Below are 15,730 nucleotides of genomic sequence, written 5' to 3' on the forward strand. Positions count from 1 at the left end.
AATATTTTATTTACAGTGCCCAACAACCTCCTATGTAAGTGTAGGCTCTGGCCCCAGACACATTACAGGGGGCGGAGCCAGCATTGTGGATCGCAGGCACTGTCCTATTCATGGTCAGGTGCTACTCCTCCCTCTACTCTAAATGCCTAATCTGCCTAGCGCTGACTCACCCCGCCTCTCTGGAGCCACTGCTCCTCCCCAGCCCCTGTCACTACTGAGCCAGACATGCAATGCAAAACAGGCAGGCACAAAGACAAAAAGCACACAGAAATGTCCACTTCCAAAAGTGGCTTTCTAAAATAGTGACAATAAATCTGCGCACACCACCTCGCAGCTTTTATCACCACTATTTCAAACATACCAACCTTGATCACGCTACTCCTCTAAGATCAGAACTTACCACTGAAACACATCTCAGGGAATCCCCAGTGCATTCCTATGACAGGGCAGCCTCACAGCAGTGAGAAACCAAAATGGCTGTTTGTCACTACCAGGACATGCCACACAGTTAAGGCACCCGTCCTACATTTTACCTACAGCTCACCCTGCCCATCCCTATGGATGCTAGGGCCTACCTTAGGGGTGACTGATCTGTAGTAAAACACTTTACGTGCCACGTCACATCAGCAGTAAACTGCACGTGCAGGCCCTTCAATTGCAGAGGCCTGAGACAGGTTTGAAAGGCTACTTTGGTGGGTGGCGCAAGCAGTACTGCAAGCCCACCAGTAGAATTTAATTTATTGGCTCTGGGTATATGAGATACCACTTTACAAGGGACTGACGGGTAACTTAAATGCGCCAAACAGGTATAGACTAATCTTACCACGTTTACCATAGACAGCACATTCACTTTACCCTGGACAGCAGTGATAAAGTGCCCAGAGTCCTAAAACCACCAACACCAGGTAAGAAAAAATACCAGGAGGAAAGCAAAAAGTTCAGGGATGACCTTGCAAAAAGGGCTAAGTCTAAAACATATTATTTGAAGGTAACATGTAACTCAATCAGTGAAACTTCAGTTTATCCATTTGAGGCAAAATAATGTGATCAGGTAAAATTTCTAGACTTTTTAAAGGGATTTTTTAAATTAGATTTAGGACCATCGACTTTGTGTGGATAATGGTTCTCAATTTGATGCTTCAGAGATTCATGTGATTACATTTTAGAAGTGATTCAACTGCATTTTAGAATATTTAAAAGCTTCAGAATGAAGAAACCACTGATTCCGACATCAATGACTAATTGGAATCTATGGGTACCGTATTTTCTGGCGTATAACACGACTTTTTAACCCTTGAAAATCTTTTCAAAAGTTGGGGGTCGTCTTATACGCAGGTGTCATTTAATAAGCAAGTGAATATAGCCCAAACCCTATATTTTAAAAGGAAAAGTAGGGGGTCGTCTTATACGCCTAGTCGTCTTATACGCCAGAAAATACGGTAGTTTCATGAACCTATTACTTACCAGTAATCTTCATTACTCTGAGTCAACTGATATTCGTCCTGCTCCATATTCCATCCTCCCTCTCCTTGGTTTGTACCTCCAATATATACTTGGTAAACACAGGTCACCAAAGAGGGAGGAGGGGCTTAAAGATTTCAGAATAAACCGAAAACATATTTAAAGCATAAAATGCTTGGTAAAAAAGTAGTCTGGAGGGCAGATGCATCTCGCTTAGTAATGACAGGGATAAAGATTGCCAGAAAGCAATATGTTCATAACACAATCAGTTGAGGAGAGACCGCAATCCTGCTTCTCCCCCCCCCTTACCCCTCCCTGTCTCACCCGTTATTGGTTGAACTGCACAACCTGCATAATCGAAATTACTCTGCAGGAAAGAATGCCATGGTGCAGAAGTTCACATGTTGTTCCTATAAAAGTAGGACCTTACAATAATATTTCTGTATGTTGCAAGTTGTTAGAATGGGACAGTGGTATCACAATGTGTACCGTAGTACACTAATTGACTACTTTTTCTTGCAGATTTTTTTGGAAAGTACGGGCCATATTATCAAGAACGGCGATAACATTAATGCCACTTTAGCGGCCGGAAACTGCTGCTAAAGCGGGGATAAGGAGCTTGATAATATGCACTTGTGAATTCCCAAAGAAGCCCAGGTTCTGGCTATATAAGTGATGTCACAATATATTGTTCTAAAGTGTGGCAAGACTTAGTTGCACATTTAAGTTTCAGCAAATTAGTACACAAATGTGTTTCACTTGAACAGCTGTGTAAAAACTGAACTTCTTTTCTTCTGCAGGTCATCCCAAAACCAAAGCATTTATTTCTCATGGTGGCACTAACGGAATCTATGAGGCAATATACCATGGCATTCCCATGGTCGGCATACCACTCTTTGCGGATCAACCTGATAACATGGCGCACATGAAGTCCAAGGGCATGGCAGTCGTCTTGGATTTCAACACAATGACGACGCAGGATTTGGTGGATGCCGTTAATACTGTCATTGCAAATTCAACGTAAGTGTTTTTGATTACTCTCCTAAGCGTTTAACAATGTTGTATGTACAAAGAAATGTTGGAGCGCGGAGTTGCGTCAAATTTGGCAGCGCCACACTCCGACATTTCCAAATCACAGGTATGCACCATATTTATAATAATACACCCCTGTGTTTCCCCTATCGCTGGTGCTAAAATTAGCTGCCAAGAGCCAACGTAGGAATGCTTGCACCGTAGTGCGAGGGTGCCTGCGTTGCAGGTAATGATTGTTTATTTGCAGGAAGGTATCCCTTCAGCACATAACAATACATAATGATGATTTGTTACTTCTATATGTTCTGCATTCTGCTGCTCACATAGAAGTAACAAAATTTCATTATTTAATGATTGTTCATGCATTGCGGGCGATTTTTATCGCATTTGCGATAAACCTTGGTAATACCAAGGTTTATTTGCGATACAAATCGCCGCAGCTCAGCGGTAAATTTTTGTCTCTAACCAAGCAATAGCGATAATTATCGCTATTGCTTGGTAATATGCCCCCTTGGTATTACCAAGGTTTATCGCAAATGCGATAAAAATCGGCCGCAATGCATGAATATCGCTGAAAAGTTAGCGATATTCATGCATTACCGAGCTAATGCTCTTAGCCATGTTATCCACCACCCATTGGATAACATGGCTAAGAACTGCTCAGGGAAACATCACAGACTGTATTGAACAGGAGGGAGAGTCAGGGATGTTTACATAAACTATGTGAGGTGGGAACTCCTGGTCCCCGAAATTAACAATAACAACAAAGAAGGAGTACCCCTTTATGAGAGGAAGATAGCAATTAGCCATATCCTATAGAAGATCTAGGTTAGCCCTAAAAGGCCCCAACCCGTTTACCGGACAAAGCTTGTCCTTTGAGAAGACCCCTCACTCACCAACCTGGTTGGTGACATGCTTCATCATTGGGGTCCCACCCCATAGGCCGAGTGCCCATAGGGTGTGCTACGACACCTGACTACAGTGGAGCGGGATATTGTATGTTTATATGTGCTTAAAACTACAGTGAAAGGGTAAATTAAAAGGGGCCAGTACTACTCACTTCAAGACTTTATTCTTGAGCGTCTGAACCCCAATAAAAACAGATGTGGCACCTGTGCCTATTTAAGAAGGCTTTGGTGCTTTAAGAAGTGTAATGTATTAAAAATAGCGAAGTGTGCTATGTGAAAAATTATAAAATAAAAATAAATGTTTCAACCATTTAAAAAGATTCTATGGTTTTCGTCAGGACCGTGAGTATTACACGGGGTGGTATGCACACGCTAAGGTGCGCCCAACCCACGTGCAATTTGAAGACCACAAAAATTGAGGTCTGTTATAAAAGGGTGTGTTTTGTCATTGTTGCAGGAAAAAACCTGTAAGAAAAGAAAGGGAAAACGGGTGTTGGGATAGCGTACAAGGGAAAAACATATACAAGGGTGTACATATAACATAAAATGTGCCAGATGTGAACACCCTCGTCGGGTGGTTACCTATATTATTATTCATATAGGTTGTGCTGATTCTGAATAGACTTCAGTAGCAATTATTAAGTCGCGCTTAAGTGGGTACCTTTGTGAGAAGTGAGTTCTGTGAGGTACTCGGCTAGGTAAAGTTCTAGGTCGGAGTGATAAGTGATCGTATTTACGTATTTACGGGCAGTATCTTAGTGAGTTTATCAAAAGTGACGGGGCGGTAGGGAAACATGTAATTATTACCCGTCAGCTTTACATTACGCCAATATAACTATATTTTGGGTACTAGTTTTTTAACAGTGTATTGGCAGAAACAGCGACTATTCATGCGATGCTCACACTTGAAGCGGTGGTTGTCGCTTCACGGGCTTCGGATCTACCAAGACGGCTAGTGTCCGTCACCTACAGAGTTAAAAGTAAAAGAGATGCACAAGAGGATAAAACACGTTGCTCGTATTTGTCCTCTAACTCGTAAAGACGATGCAGGTATACCGTAGGAAAGGGGGGCACCATTGCAATTGCGGCAATCACTTATCACTCCGACCTAGAACTTTACCTAGCCGAGTACCTCACAGAACTCACTTCTCACGAAGGTACCCACTTAAGCGTGACTTAATAATTGCTACTGAAGTCTATTCAGAATCAGCACAACCTATATGAATAATAATATAGGTAACCACCCGACGAGGGTGTTCACATCTGGCACATTTTATGTTATATGTACACCCTTGTATATGTTTTTCCCTTGTACGCTATCCCAACACCCCTTTTCCCTTTCTTCTCTTACAGGTTTTTTCCTGCAACAAGGACAAAACACACCCTTTTATAACAGACCTCAATTTTTGTGGTCTTCAAATTGCACGTGGGTTGGGCGCACCTTAGCGTGTGCGTACCACCCCGTGTAATACTCACGGTCCTGACGAAAACCATAGAATCTTTTTAAATGGTTGAAACATGTAGACCTATTTTTATTTTATAATTTTTCACATAGCACACTTCGCTATTTTTAATACATTACACTTCTTAAAGCACCAAAGCCTTCTTAAATAGTCACAGGTGCCACATCTGTTTTTATTGGGGTTCAGACGCTCAAGAATAAAGTCTTGAAGTGAGTAGGACTGGCCCCTTTTAATTTACCCTTTCACTGTAGTTTTAAGCACATATAAACATACAATATCCCGCTCCACTGTAGTCAGTGGTCGTAGCACACCCTATGGGCACTCGGCCTATGGGGTGGGACCCCAAAGATGAAGCATGTCACCAACCAGGTTGGTGAGTGAGGGGTCTTCTCAAAGGACAAGCTTTGTCCGGTAAACGGGTTGGGGCCTTTTAGGGCTAACCTAGATCTTCTATAGGATATGGCTAATTGCTATCTTCCTCTCATATAGGGGGTACTCCTTCTTAAACATCACAGACTACCTGTGGCAGAGTGAGTGTCTTTTCAGCCCACTCAGGCCAATCCCCACGCTGCTCTCAGAGCATGAGCACAGTGCTGGAATTGTACAGGGAGTTTGTGATCCTATCCCAGTGTCTGCTGGGACCAGGAAAAAGAACGTAATGAGGAATGACACAGCTTAAGGCAAGTCTTCTGTTTTTTTCTTTTTAAACTCACCCCGCGCTTCCCCTCCAGCCCCACCACTATTTGTATATGTCAGGCGCCACTAAGATGGATTGAAATTAGTACACCACATGGCACAGTTAATAGCAGTCAATATATCCAATGTCAAGTCTGAGCTCTTAATTTCCTGAAGAATAGGGATTTATTTACATGTGTAAAGCTGTGCCTCAGGCCCACATGGTGAGAAGTGTCAGACACAGACATTGGTTGGTATGGTGCAGTAACTGGCCACAAGCACGTGCACCCGGGCCCTTTTATTGGCAGGGCCACGTCACTCGTGACACAAGTGATGGATGGGTGTGGGGGTGTAGTGTGCCCTCAAGGGAGTGACTGGGAGTACAGCTTCCTGCGGGACACTAGAACGTGTCCCGCAAGACACTACATTCCTCACGAACTTTATTGAAGAACAAACAAAATATTAGTTGAACCTGTAGGGACAAAACAAACAGTTAAATAGATACCACAGGGTCCATCAGTCTTCTGAGTCTGGTGGCCAGAAGACGTCAGACATGAGCTGGTGACTTTGCTTGCAGCAGGACTATCTCGGCAGGCACCCATAATTTAACCTGGGGGGTTCAGGACATGACCGCCGGCTTGGAGACGCCGCTGCATACCGTCATTTCACTGATGATGACATGTCTTGCAGTCTTGCAAGGCTTCCACCTTGCTGACGTCGGTGATGGTTTGTGGTGATTTCTAACAGTTCCTTATAGTGGGTAGCGTCATGAACGTGGATGGAGTCCCAGGTGAGAATTCATGGAGTCGTTGTCTGATCACTTGTCTCTGTGGAACCTTTTGGCTGCAACCGATGACCTGTCGGTGGGGCAAAGTCTCTTTTCACTCTCCTGCCTGGGGATGCCCGTTGTTGGGGTTGCTACGGGACTGCAGGAGGGCTACGCTGGGGCCTCTTGTGTGCCGACTGGAGGAAGCTGCAGGACCCCCAAGGAGCTATTACTTAGTTGCACGCACAACCCTCTAGGGTGGCGGTGTCTTGGCCGATACTTGCTCTCGCTGCCGCGGTACAGGGGAATGCCCGGTTCACAGGTAGCTTCTGGTCTTTTCTTGGCTGGTGTGGCAACAGCGTGGGACTCCAGTCCATCGATACTCTGGGAGTGGTATTTGACACTTGTGCTGATGGCTGGCGTGATGGCGGTTGCCAGCCATGTGGTGACTCGGGATGGCAGGTGGTGGTGTCTTGCTGGGAGAGTTGGATGCCAGCCAGGAGAGACTTGGCAGCCATGTGCCTCTGCCTTGCTGAGGTTGAGTTTCCGTGGCGGCTTGACACGTAGAGTGTGTGGATCCTCTCTTGCCTGGCTTCGGGCCACTGCCGACTCCATCTTGAGGCGGTGTGAGGAAAGACACTAGGTGCTGATCTTCACCCATGGCATCTGCAGTCAGGAGCAGGGATGCAGTTTGACTTAGACTATTGACACTCTGGGATGGACGGTCGTCTAGGGAAGCGTTGGGATGAGACGCGGTTTGCTCTTGCTGTGGCTTATGTTCTGTTCTCCCGTGAGGCTGTAGCCAGGGACACCGATTGACACTCACCTGGGATAGCGTTGGGAGGAGATTCGGTTTGCGCTTGTTGCAGCTTATGTTCGGTTCTCCCGTGAGGCTATATCCAGGGACGGTGGTTGACGCTCACCTTGGGACGCCTTTGGATGAGACTTGGTTTGTGCTTGCTGTGGCTTATGTTAGGTTCTCCCGTGAGGCTGCATCCAGGAATGTTGGTCCCCCTTGGTGGCTGTCTAGTGTGTCAGGGTGTGCTTTTGGCTTGCTGTGTGAGTCGTCGGCCTTCTTCCATTGTTGGTCTGTTCAGCCCACCTGTGTTCATCCGGTATTTAGGGTGACAGGGCTGTCACTCTTTTCTTTCTTCGAGGGCGTCGAGCTTGGACCTCGAGGCAGTGCTTTTGTAGCGCCGGCTTCTGCCTTTGTTTCAGGGTGCTTGTCCGGACTGGTCAATTGGGGTGACGTTCTCCTTGCTTGCTGAGCGACGTGACGTCCAGGCATGTGCCATCAGTTGTCGGAGCGCCTGCCGCTGTGGCAGCCTGCCACATGGAGTGTGCGACTCCTCTCTTGCCTGCCGCGGGTCACTGCTGACTCCGTCCTGAGGCAGTGCGAGGGAGGACATACTGTGTTGCCTTCGGCCCCCTGCGGGGCTTCGCTGGGGCGGTGGAGACGTGGCTGCTCTCCTACCTGCATTTAGCAGTGCTTCTTTGCGGAGATGTCTCTGTCTCCTGGGCGTTCGCCCGTGCTGTTGGGTTATCTGGCGCGGCCTTCTGCGCACCTCGTGCTCATTGAGCTCCGTTTGCTTATTGGGCTTTTCTTCTGCCAATTGGCGTGCCTGTGTTGTTGCTTGTGGTTGTGTCTGTACATCAGTAAGAGCGAGTAGTGATCTCCTCTCTGGCGGTGGCACTGGGAAGCCACTTGTGTTGCGTGCTCTACACCAGTGTTTCTTGCGCTTTTGGTGGGCATGGCTAAGTTGAGACATAGCTGTCTGGCTGGTCTTCCACTTTTGCTGGTGGTGGCTGTCTTTGGCGTTGCTTCCTCTCTGTGGAGAGGTCTTCTCTCCTGGGCACCCTCGTCTGGCACTTGGTGTGTCCGTTCTGTGGCTTGTGGTGGTGGCTACTTGCCACTGGGGTGTGCCCGTTCGGCGTGCTACTCTCTTGCATCTTCCTGGGACTTGGGTGCTTTCGGTCTTATTGCCTTCTCAGGGCCTTGCTTGGTCACAGTTGGCCAGGGCAGCTGCGAGCGTCTTGTTGCTCCCTGTGGAGTTTACCAGGTCTTCCCCCTCTTGCAGCGAGTGAAGGGTAGCTAACATGAAGCATGAGGTGCTCAGTTGGCTTGTTTCTCTTCCCTCGTTTTGGCATTAAGGGGTACTGCCTTGGTGTCTCTGACTAGGGATACTGCTTGACTTTCCTGTACCTTCCTTCCAAATGACAGTGTGATTACCGGGGTATAGTCCTTACCCCGTGATTATGAGCTGGGGGAACAATGTAGGTGTTTTCTTTCCTGCTGGTGCGTAAATGGAATTATCCACCAGGTGGCACTGCAGCATTAGTCCTGGCTCCTAACAGCTTTCTTGATGCTGCGGATTTAGAGATTCTCCTGTTGTCTCTGTATGAAGGGAGGCACTGGGGGCATTCAAATTCTGCAGTCAATAGGGTTGCCTTTTTAGGTCGCGCCTAAGCTACCCCGTTAGGGATGCTTGGCGAGATTATAGTAAGGCTTTCAAAAGTGTACCCAAAGTGCGGATTGAGTACAGTGCATGTGAGCACAACCACGCGCATTGTGAACAGCTGCCATTTGCTACCAGACACTTCGTGCACTTGTGCCGTGCTCCGCCTCTGCTGCCACTTCAGCTCCCCAGGTTGCACACCCCCTCAGCCCTCGCTCGCCAATGTCCCTCCCACCCTTCCTTTGAACTCTGCCACGGGTTTCACAGGCTCCTCTCTGCCCCCTTCCTTTAATGTCCCTCCCCCTCCCCCAGCACAGAGCGTGCATCGCTTGCTATTGTATGCTGCTTTCTTGAGCATTTTTTACCGTTTAATTTCCATGTACTGTTCAACTCCCATTCTCTCTCATTCATTCATTGCTGCTTTTTTTGTGTATTTTCTCAGTCTATCTTTCCCTCTTCTATGTGCATTTCCTGATTTATTATTTGCCTGTCTGCTGTTTCACCACTTTCCTTTCTCTGTTCTTTTGCGCTTCCTTGGATTTTTCTCTTGGCTTTTTTTCTTTTCTTCCCTGCCACTTTCTTCAGCATTTCTCACCCTTTCCTTGTTGTATATAGCGAGCACTTCTCTCAAGAGGGCTTTACAGCACTCAACGGTACGTCATATCAAACCTAAAAGAGCTATTAGGATTATACAGTTCGAAAAGATAACATAACACACGTTAATTTATGTAATCAGGGTCAATGCGATTATGAGGCTCTGGGGCTGGGACGTTTTCAGCATTTTTAAAGAGTTAACACACTTGCCATATAACACACACTCTGATTTCAACAAAAGTAATTTGTAAGTGAAACAGATTATAAATTATGAAAAAAAGTTCTGCGTGTGCTAGCGATGAGTGATAGGCCCTTTGCAAATACAAACAAGCACTTTATCTCTCTCTAAATACAATCACACTCCGACATGCAAGCACGCACGCAAGATAATCACATTTTTTTGTTACTTACCTTAGCTGCAAGGGAATGTTGATTCCAGCAAACTGTACTCCATTTTTTTTAATCACACTAATAGTGAATGATATTATATTATTCACTATAAGAGTAATACAAAATTTTACAGAAAACAAAGAGAATAGAGCCCCAACTGACATCCAGAAGGATGAGCTGCCCCAGGCACTAATTTTGCCACCTCTGAGGCCAGGGGTCGCAAGGGGCAAGCCAGGGGTTGCGACTGCGAACCCTGGAATTCCCTAAATGACATCCATTGACACACTGGGGCTAAAGAGGAGCCACTTTCACCAAGTGCTGTCTGTTAAAATGACAAAAAAGGGTCATTCCGCTATAGAATGTGCTGCATAATTAGCTTCACGTGCTGCTGCATAGTTTAGCCGTCCCAGCCGTATAATGTGGCCCTCCATTGCTGCTTGATTCCAGGGACTTTTCTTAAAAAGTAGCACATTTGTCAGACTTACGAAGACTGCTCCAATTTCCAGCTGAGGGGTCAAGGCGAGGGCAAGGAGCGGATATTACAAACTACGGATATGACGAGCCTTGCATTACGTCACCTCCATTCATTTAGCAGGACATCTGCAAGGCTTCAGGCGACGAGGGAGATTCAAAGATCCTACACTTAAAATTAAACAATAGAAAATCACCCCCTTTACGTAAAAGTATTACAGAGCTCATGGACTTCAGATAGGCAATGAAAACCTGTTTTTTAGGTTATGGTGGCAAATCAAAAGTTAAAACGGGGCAAACAAACGCTAGAGAGAGGTTGATTGAGATCTCTTCACCGCATCACCTCTGTGTTTCTAAAATGCAGATAATTGCTACTAGATGTTTTTATTGGGTTAGTGCAAGCCAACCAGAACTACAACACCCAGAATGCACTAGGTTGTCGCATAAAATGAGTTGCAAAGCGACCTGGCATGGCGTCAATCAGCTCTAGTTTCACTTGTGTTTGCTTGAAAGTGGAGGGGGAACAGGCGTGGACTCCTCGGACACATGTGCACCTCCGCGCCTCGTGCTGCTTGAGAGCTTTTCCCAGAGCTTTGGTCGGGCGTGTTCAATGCTTGTTTTATTAGCTTTCCCTCCCACCACAAATATAGGTTGTAGTTGCACCTCTTCAGGTAACTAACATGTTGTTGCAGTGGAATGCGTAAGTCTCCAAAGTGGCATTCCTTTATCTTGTACATGTTTACACATTATTAGAGCTACACTTTACTTAGTGCTTTAAATGGGCCGGGTCTAAGCAAGTGGTGCGATGGGTGCCAATCAGGTTCTTCGTTTTTGCTGTTACCCTAAGTTGGAAAAGTAGATTTTACCCTTGCAGCAATTCTGAGTTTTTATTTGTATTTATTTTGCAGGCAATTGTATATAGCGCTAACTTTGTTCTCATGTATTGCACCGTTTTACATAGCCACAAGTTAGATTACAGAAACGCGACATTTATGTTTTTTTGTGGACTTGCGCTATGATTCGAACTTCTTTCCTGTAAACTCCAAAGTCAGCGACTTTTTCCTTACGCTACTATGTTGTCCATAAGAAGTAAACCATGTTTACTATTTGTAAAGGAACGCGTTCTTTTTTTTGTATTGTTTGTGCTGGGGCAACTATTGACAAAGGCAATAGTCATAGCTGGTTGTAGGTGATAATTGATTTTTTTATGTTGTTTACGTGTTGCAGAAATGTATAGAAACACTTGGCTGCTGGCTAGGCCACGGCGTCCTTAGGCTAAAAGGGATTTAGCCTCCCACCCCCACCCATCCTGTATGGCAGCTCCGGCTCCGGTAGCTTCCCGTGCACCCACATAGCGGCCCCTAGTACTTTACCGGTGTTTACAAAGGCCAATTACTTGCTAACAATTGTTTGTTGTTTTTTTACTATTTTGTCCAGTCCCTGCATCTCCACTTTGTACATTCTTGGGAGATTCAGCCCCCCACCTCATTTTTTTATTAGCTTTTCCCTCTAACACAAATATAGGTTATAATTCCACCTCTACAGGTACAAACATGTTTTTGCAGTAGAATGCGTAATTTTCCAAAGCGTCATTCATTTATCTGGTACATGTTTACACATTATGAGCGCAACACATTACTTAGCGCTTTAAATGGGCAGGGTCCAAGCAAGTGCTGCGATGGGTGACGATAATGTTCTTCGTTTTTTCCATCACCTTAAGTGGGAAAAGTCGATTTTACCTTTGCAGCAGTTCTGGGTTTTAATTTGTATTTATTTTGTGGGCAATTGTATATAGCGCTAACTTTGCCCTTACGCATTGCACCGTTTTACATAGCCACAAGTTAAATTACTGAAACCTGACGTTTATGTTTCTTTGTGAACTTGCGCTATGATCCAAACATCTTTCCTGTAAACTCCAAAGTCTGCAACTTTTCTTAGGCTACAATGTTGCTCATAAGAAGTAAACCATGTTTAATATTTGTATAGCAAAGCCTTCGTTTTTTAGGTCTCACCTAAGGCATTGCTTTAGCAATGCTTGTTGGCGAGATTAAAGTAAGGGCTTTCAAAAGTGCACCCAAAGGCGGATTGCCTACAGTGCATGTGAGCTGGGCACGTGCACATAACAGGCAGACTCCAAATGAATCCGCTCCCCCGCCCCCGCATCAGACTTCAAAGGAATCCGCTCCCCCGCCCCCGCCACGCAATGCAGAGTTTTTTTATTTGCTTCCTCTCAGCCTTTGGCAAATTGTAAATTATGTTGCAGTTACATATATCCTTAAATGGAAAACCGCTATGGCCATAGATAACTCTGATGTATCCTTTAAGGAAAGATGTTTATCACACAAGTTTTTGCTTGTACTGCTTTTTTAAAACTTAGTGGTGCCTCTACTGCCCTCGTTAGTGGCCTTGCTCCTCAAAGCTTTTCCAAGTTACAGTTCTATATTTGGTTTTGATAGCTCCTGGTTCGACACATCCAAGCAGTGCTTGGCCACTATTATCCATCACCTTTTTTTCATTGTAAGTCTGTGTTCCAAATAATAACCATATGCAAGAACATGATTGTACTCCATAGGGTTGTACCTATTATGTTTGTCCTTCCTGAAAACACCTGTAAGGAATAGAGTGCCTTGTGAGCTAGCATTGAACGTGACAGAAGAGGTTGTTAGCAGACCAATGCACCAATTAGTTCTTGACTGCACAAACAGTGGACCACACAGTAATTGGATACATTTCAACCAAAAAAATGCTACAATCAGTGCTGAGTTTGTGTCAGTGTTTGCCGGTGTTGGACACCCATACCTATTTTATAACACCAGCTCTTTTTCATGTCATTTCAGCACATGATGGCGCTGTCTATTTTCAGCATAACACATGTTAGTTCAGCAATTTAATAAACTTAAGGAAATATTAATAGCTGCACATCCAGGCCATTGGTGTAGGCATCTGGCAGCATATGACCACAGCAGTGGCCTCCTATCGATACTTTCTACCCCGGCACTTATATTTATACAATTGAAGCAATGGCTATAGCTATAGCTTTGAAAATTGCCAGAAATACTTATCTGGCGTTAGATTTGATGCCAGGGCAGCTGATCTAACGTCACAATTGTTTTCAGGTTTTAAATGAACGGTGTTGGTGGACTCTGTCCGCGCATGCTGTGGTGTAGCTCTGCGTACACGCCACATAATTACACTGCATTCAATGCATCATACACTCCAAATACCACACAGTGCCACATAATGACCCGTCACATAATTACAGTGCACTCAATGCAACATACACTCCAAATACCACTCAGTGCCACATAATTACACACCACATAATTATGCTACACTCCATGCAACATACACTCCAAATACCACTGTGCCACATAATTACACGCCGCATAATTACACTGCACTCAATGCAACATACAATCCAAATACCACACAGTGCCACAAAATTACACTCCACATACTTACACTGCACTCAATGCAACATACACTCCAAATACCACTCAGTGCCACATAATTACACGCCACATAATTACACTGCACTCAACGCAACATATGCTCCAAATACCACTCAGTGCCACATAATTACACGCCACATAATTACACTCTACTGAATGCAACACACACTCCACACAATACCACTCAGTGCCACATAATTATATGCTACATAATAACACTGCACTCAATGCAACATACACTCCAAACAATACCACTCAGTGCCACATAATTACATGCCACACAATTACACTCTACTAAATGCAACATACACTCCACACAATACCCCTCAGTGCCACATAATTACATGCTACATAATAACACTGCGCTCAACGCAACATACATTCCAAATACCACTCAGTGCCACATAATTACACACCACATAATTACACTCTACTGAATGCAACACACACTCCACACAATGCCACTCAGTGCCACATAATTATATGCTACATAATGACACTGCACTCAATGCAACATACACTCCAAACAATACCACTCAGTGCCACATAATTACATGCCACACAATTACACTCTACTAAATGCAACATACTCTCCACACAATACCCCTCAGTGCCACATAATTATATGCTACATAATAACACTGCGATCAACGCAACATACACTCCAAATACCACTCAGTGCCACATAATTACACACCACATAATTACATTCTACTGAATGCAACACACACTCCACACAATACCACTCAGTGCCACACAATTATATGCTACATAATTAAAATGCAACATACACTCCAAACAATACCACTCAGTGCCACATAATAACACGCCACACAATTACACTCTACTGAATACAACATACACTCCTCATAATACCACTCAGTGCCACATAATTATATGCTACATATTTACACTGTGATCAACGCAACATACACTCCAAATACCACTCAATGCCACATAATTACACGCCACATAATTACACTGCACTCAATGCAACATACACTCCAAATACCACTCAGTGCCACATATTTACACACCACATAATTACACTGCACTCAATGCAACATACACTCCAAATACCACTCAGTGCCACATAATTACAGGCCACATAATTACACTGCGCTCAATGCAACGTACACTCCAAATACCACTCAGTGCCACATAATTACACGCCACATAATTACACTGCACTCAATGCAACATACACTCCAAATACCACTCAGTGCCACATAGTTACACGCCACATAATTAAACTGCACTCAATGTAAAATACACTCAAAACAATAACACTCAGTGCCACATAATTACACGCCACACAATTATACACTCCACACAATTCCACTCAGTGCCACATAATTCTATGCTACATAATTACACTGCACTCAACGCAACATACACTCAAAATACTACTCAGTGCCACATAATTATACGCCACATAACTACACTTCCCTCAATGCAACATACACTCCAAATACCACTCAGTGCCACATAAGTATATGCTACATATTTACACTGTGCTCAACGCAACATACACTCCAAATACAACTCAGTGCCACATAATTACAGGCCACATAATTACACTGCGCTCAATGCAACGTACACTCCAAATACCACTCAGTGCCACATAATTACACGCCACATAATTACACTGCACTCAATGCAACATACACTCCAAATACCACTCAGTGCCACATAATTACACTGCACTCCATGCAACATACACTCCAAATACCACTCAGTACCACATAGTTACATGCCACATATTTACACTGCACTCAATGCAACATACACTCCAAATATCACTCAGTGCCACATAATTACACACCACATAATTACACTGCACTCAATGCAACATACACTCCAAATACCACTCAGTGCCACATAGTTACACGCCACAAATTTACACTGCACTCAATGCAACATATACTCCAAATACCACTCAGTGCCACATAATTACATGCCACATAATTACACTGCACTCAATGCAACATACACTCCAAATCTCACTCAGTGCCACATAGTTACACGCCACATATTTACACTCTACTGAATGCAACATACA

The 15,730-nt window shown here is 44.5% G+C and overlaps 1 protein-coding gene across 3 annotated transcripts in view; it reads left to right on the plus strand.

Annotated features, from left to right (window-relative positions):
• The window catches only part of LOC147727989 (UDP-glucuronosyltransferase 2A2-like), a 343,124-nt gene that overhangs the window by 293,056 nt on the left and 34,338 nt on the right, over positions 1-15,730 (plus strand). For all 3 annotated transcript variants that reach the window (XM_086961903.1, XM_086961901.1, XM_086961902.1), the window contains one exon: positions 2,262-2,481. In XM_086961903.1, the coding sequence (XP_086818029.1) occupies positions 2,262-2,481 (220 nt within the window). The remainder of the gene's footprint in view (positions 1-2,261; positions 2,482-15,730) is intronic.

The sequence above is a fragment of the Lissotriton vulgaris genome, chromosome 3_1, assembly GCF_964263255.1.
Source record: "Lissotriton vulgaris chromosome 3_1, aLisVul1.2, whole genome shotgun sequence".
NCBI classification, from domain to species: Eukaryota; Metazoa; Chordata; class Amphibia; order Caudata; family Salamandridae; genus Lissotriton; species Lissotriton vulgaris.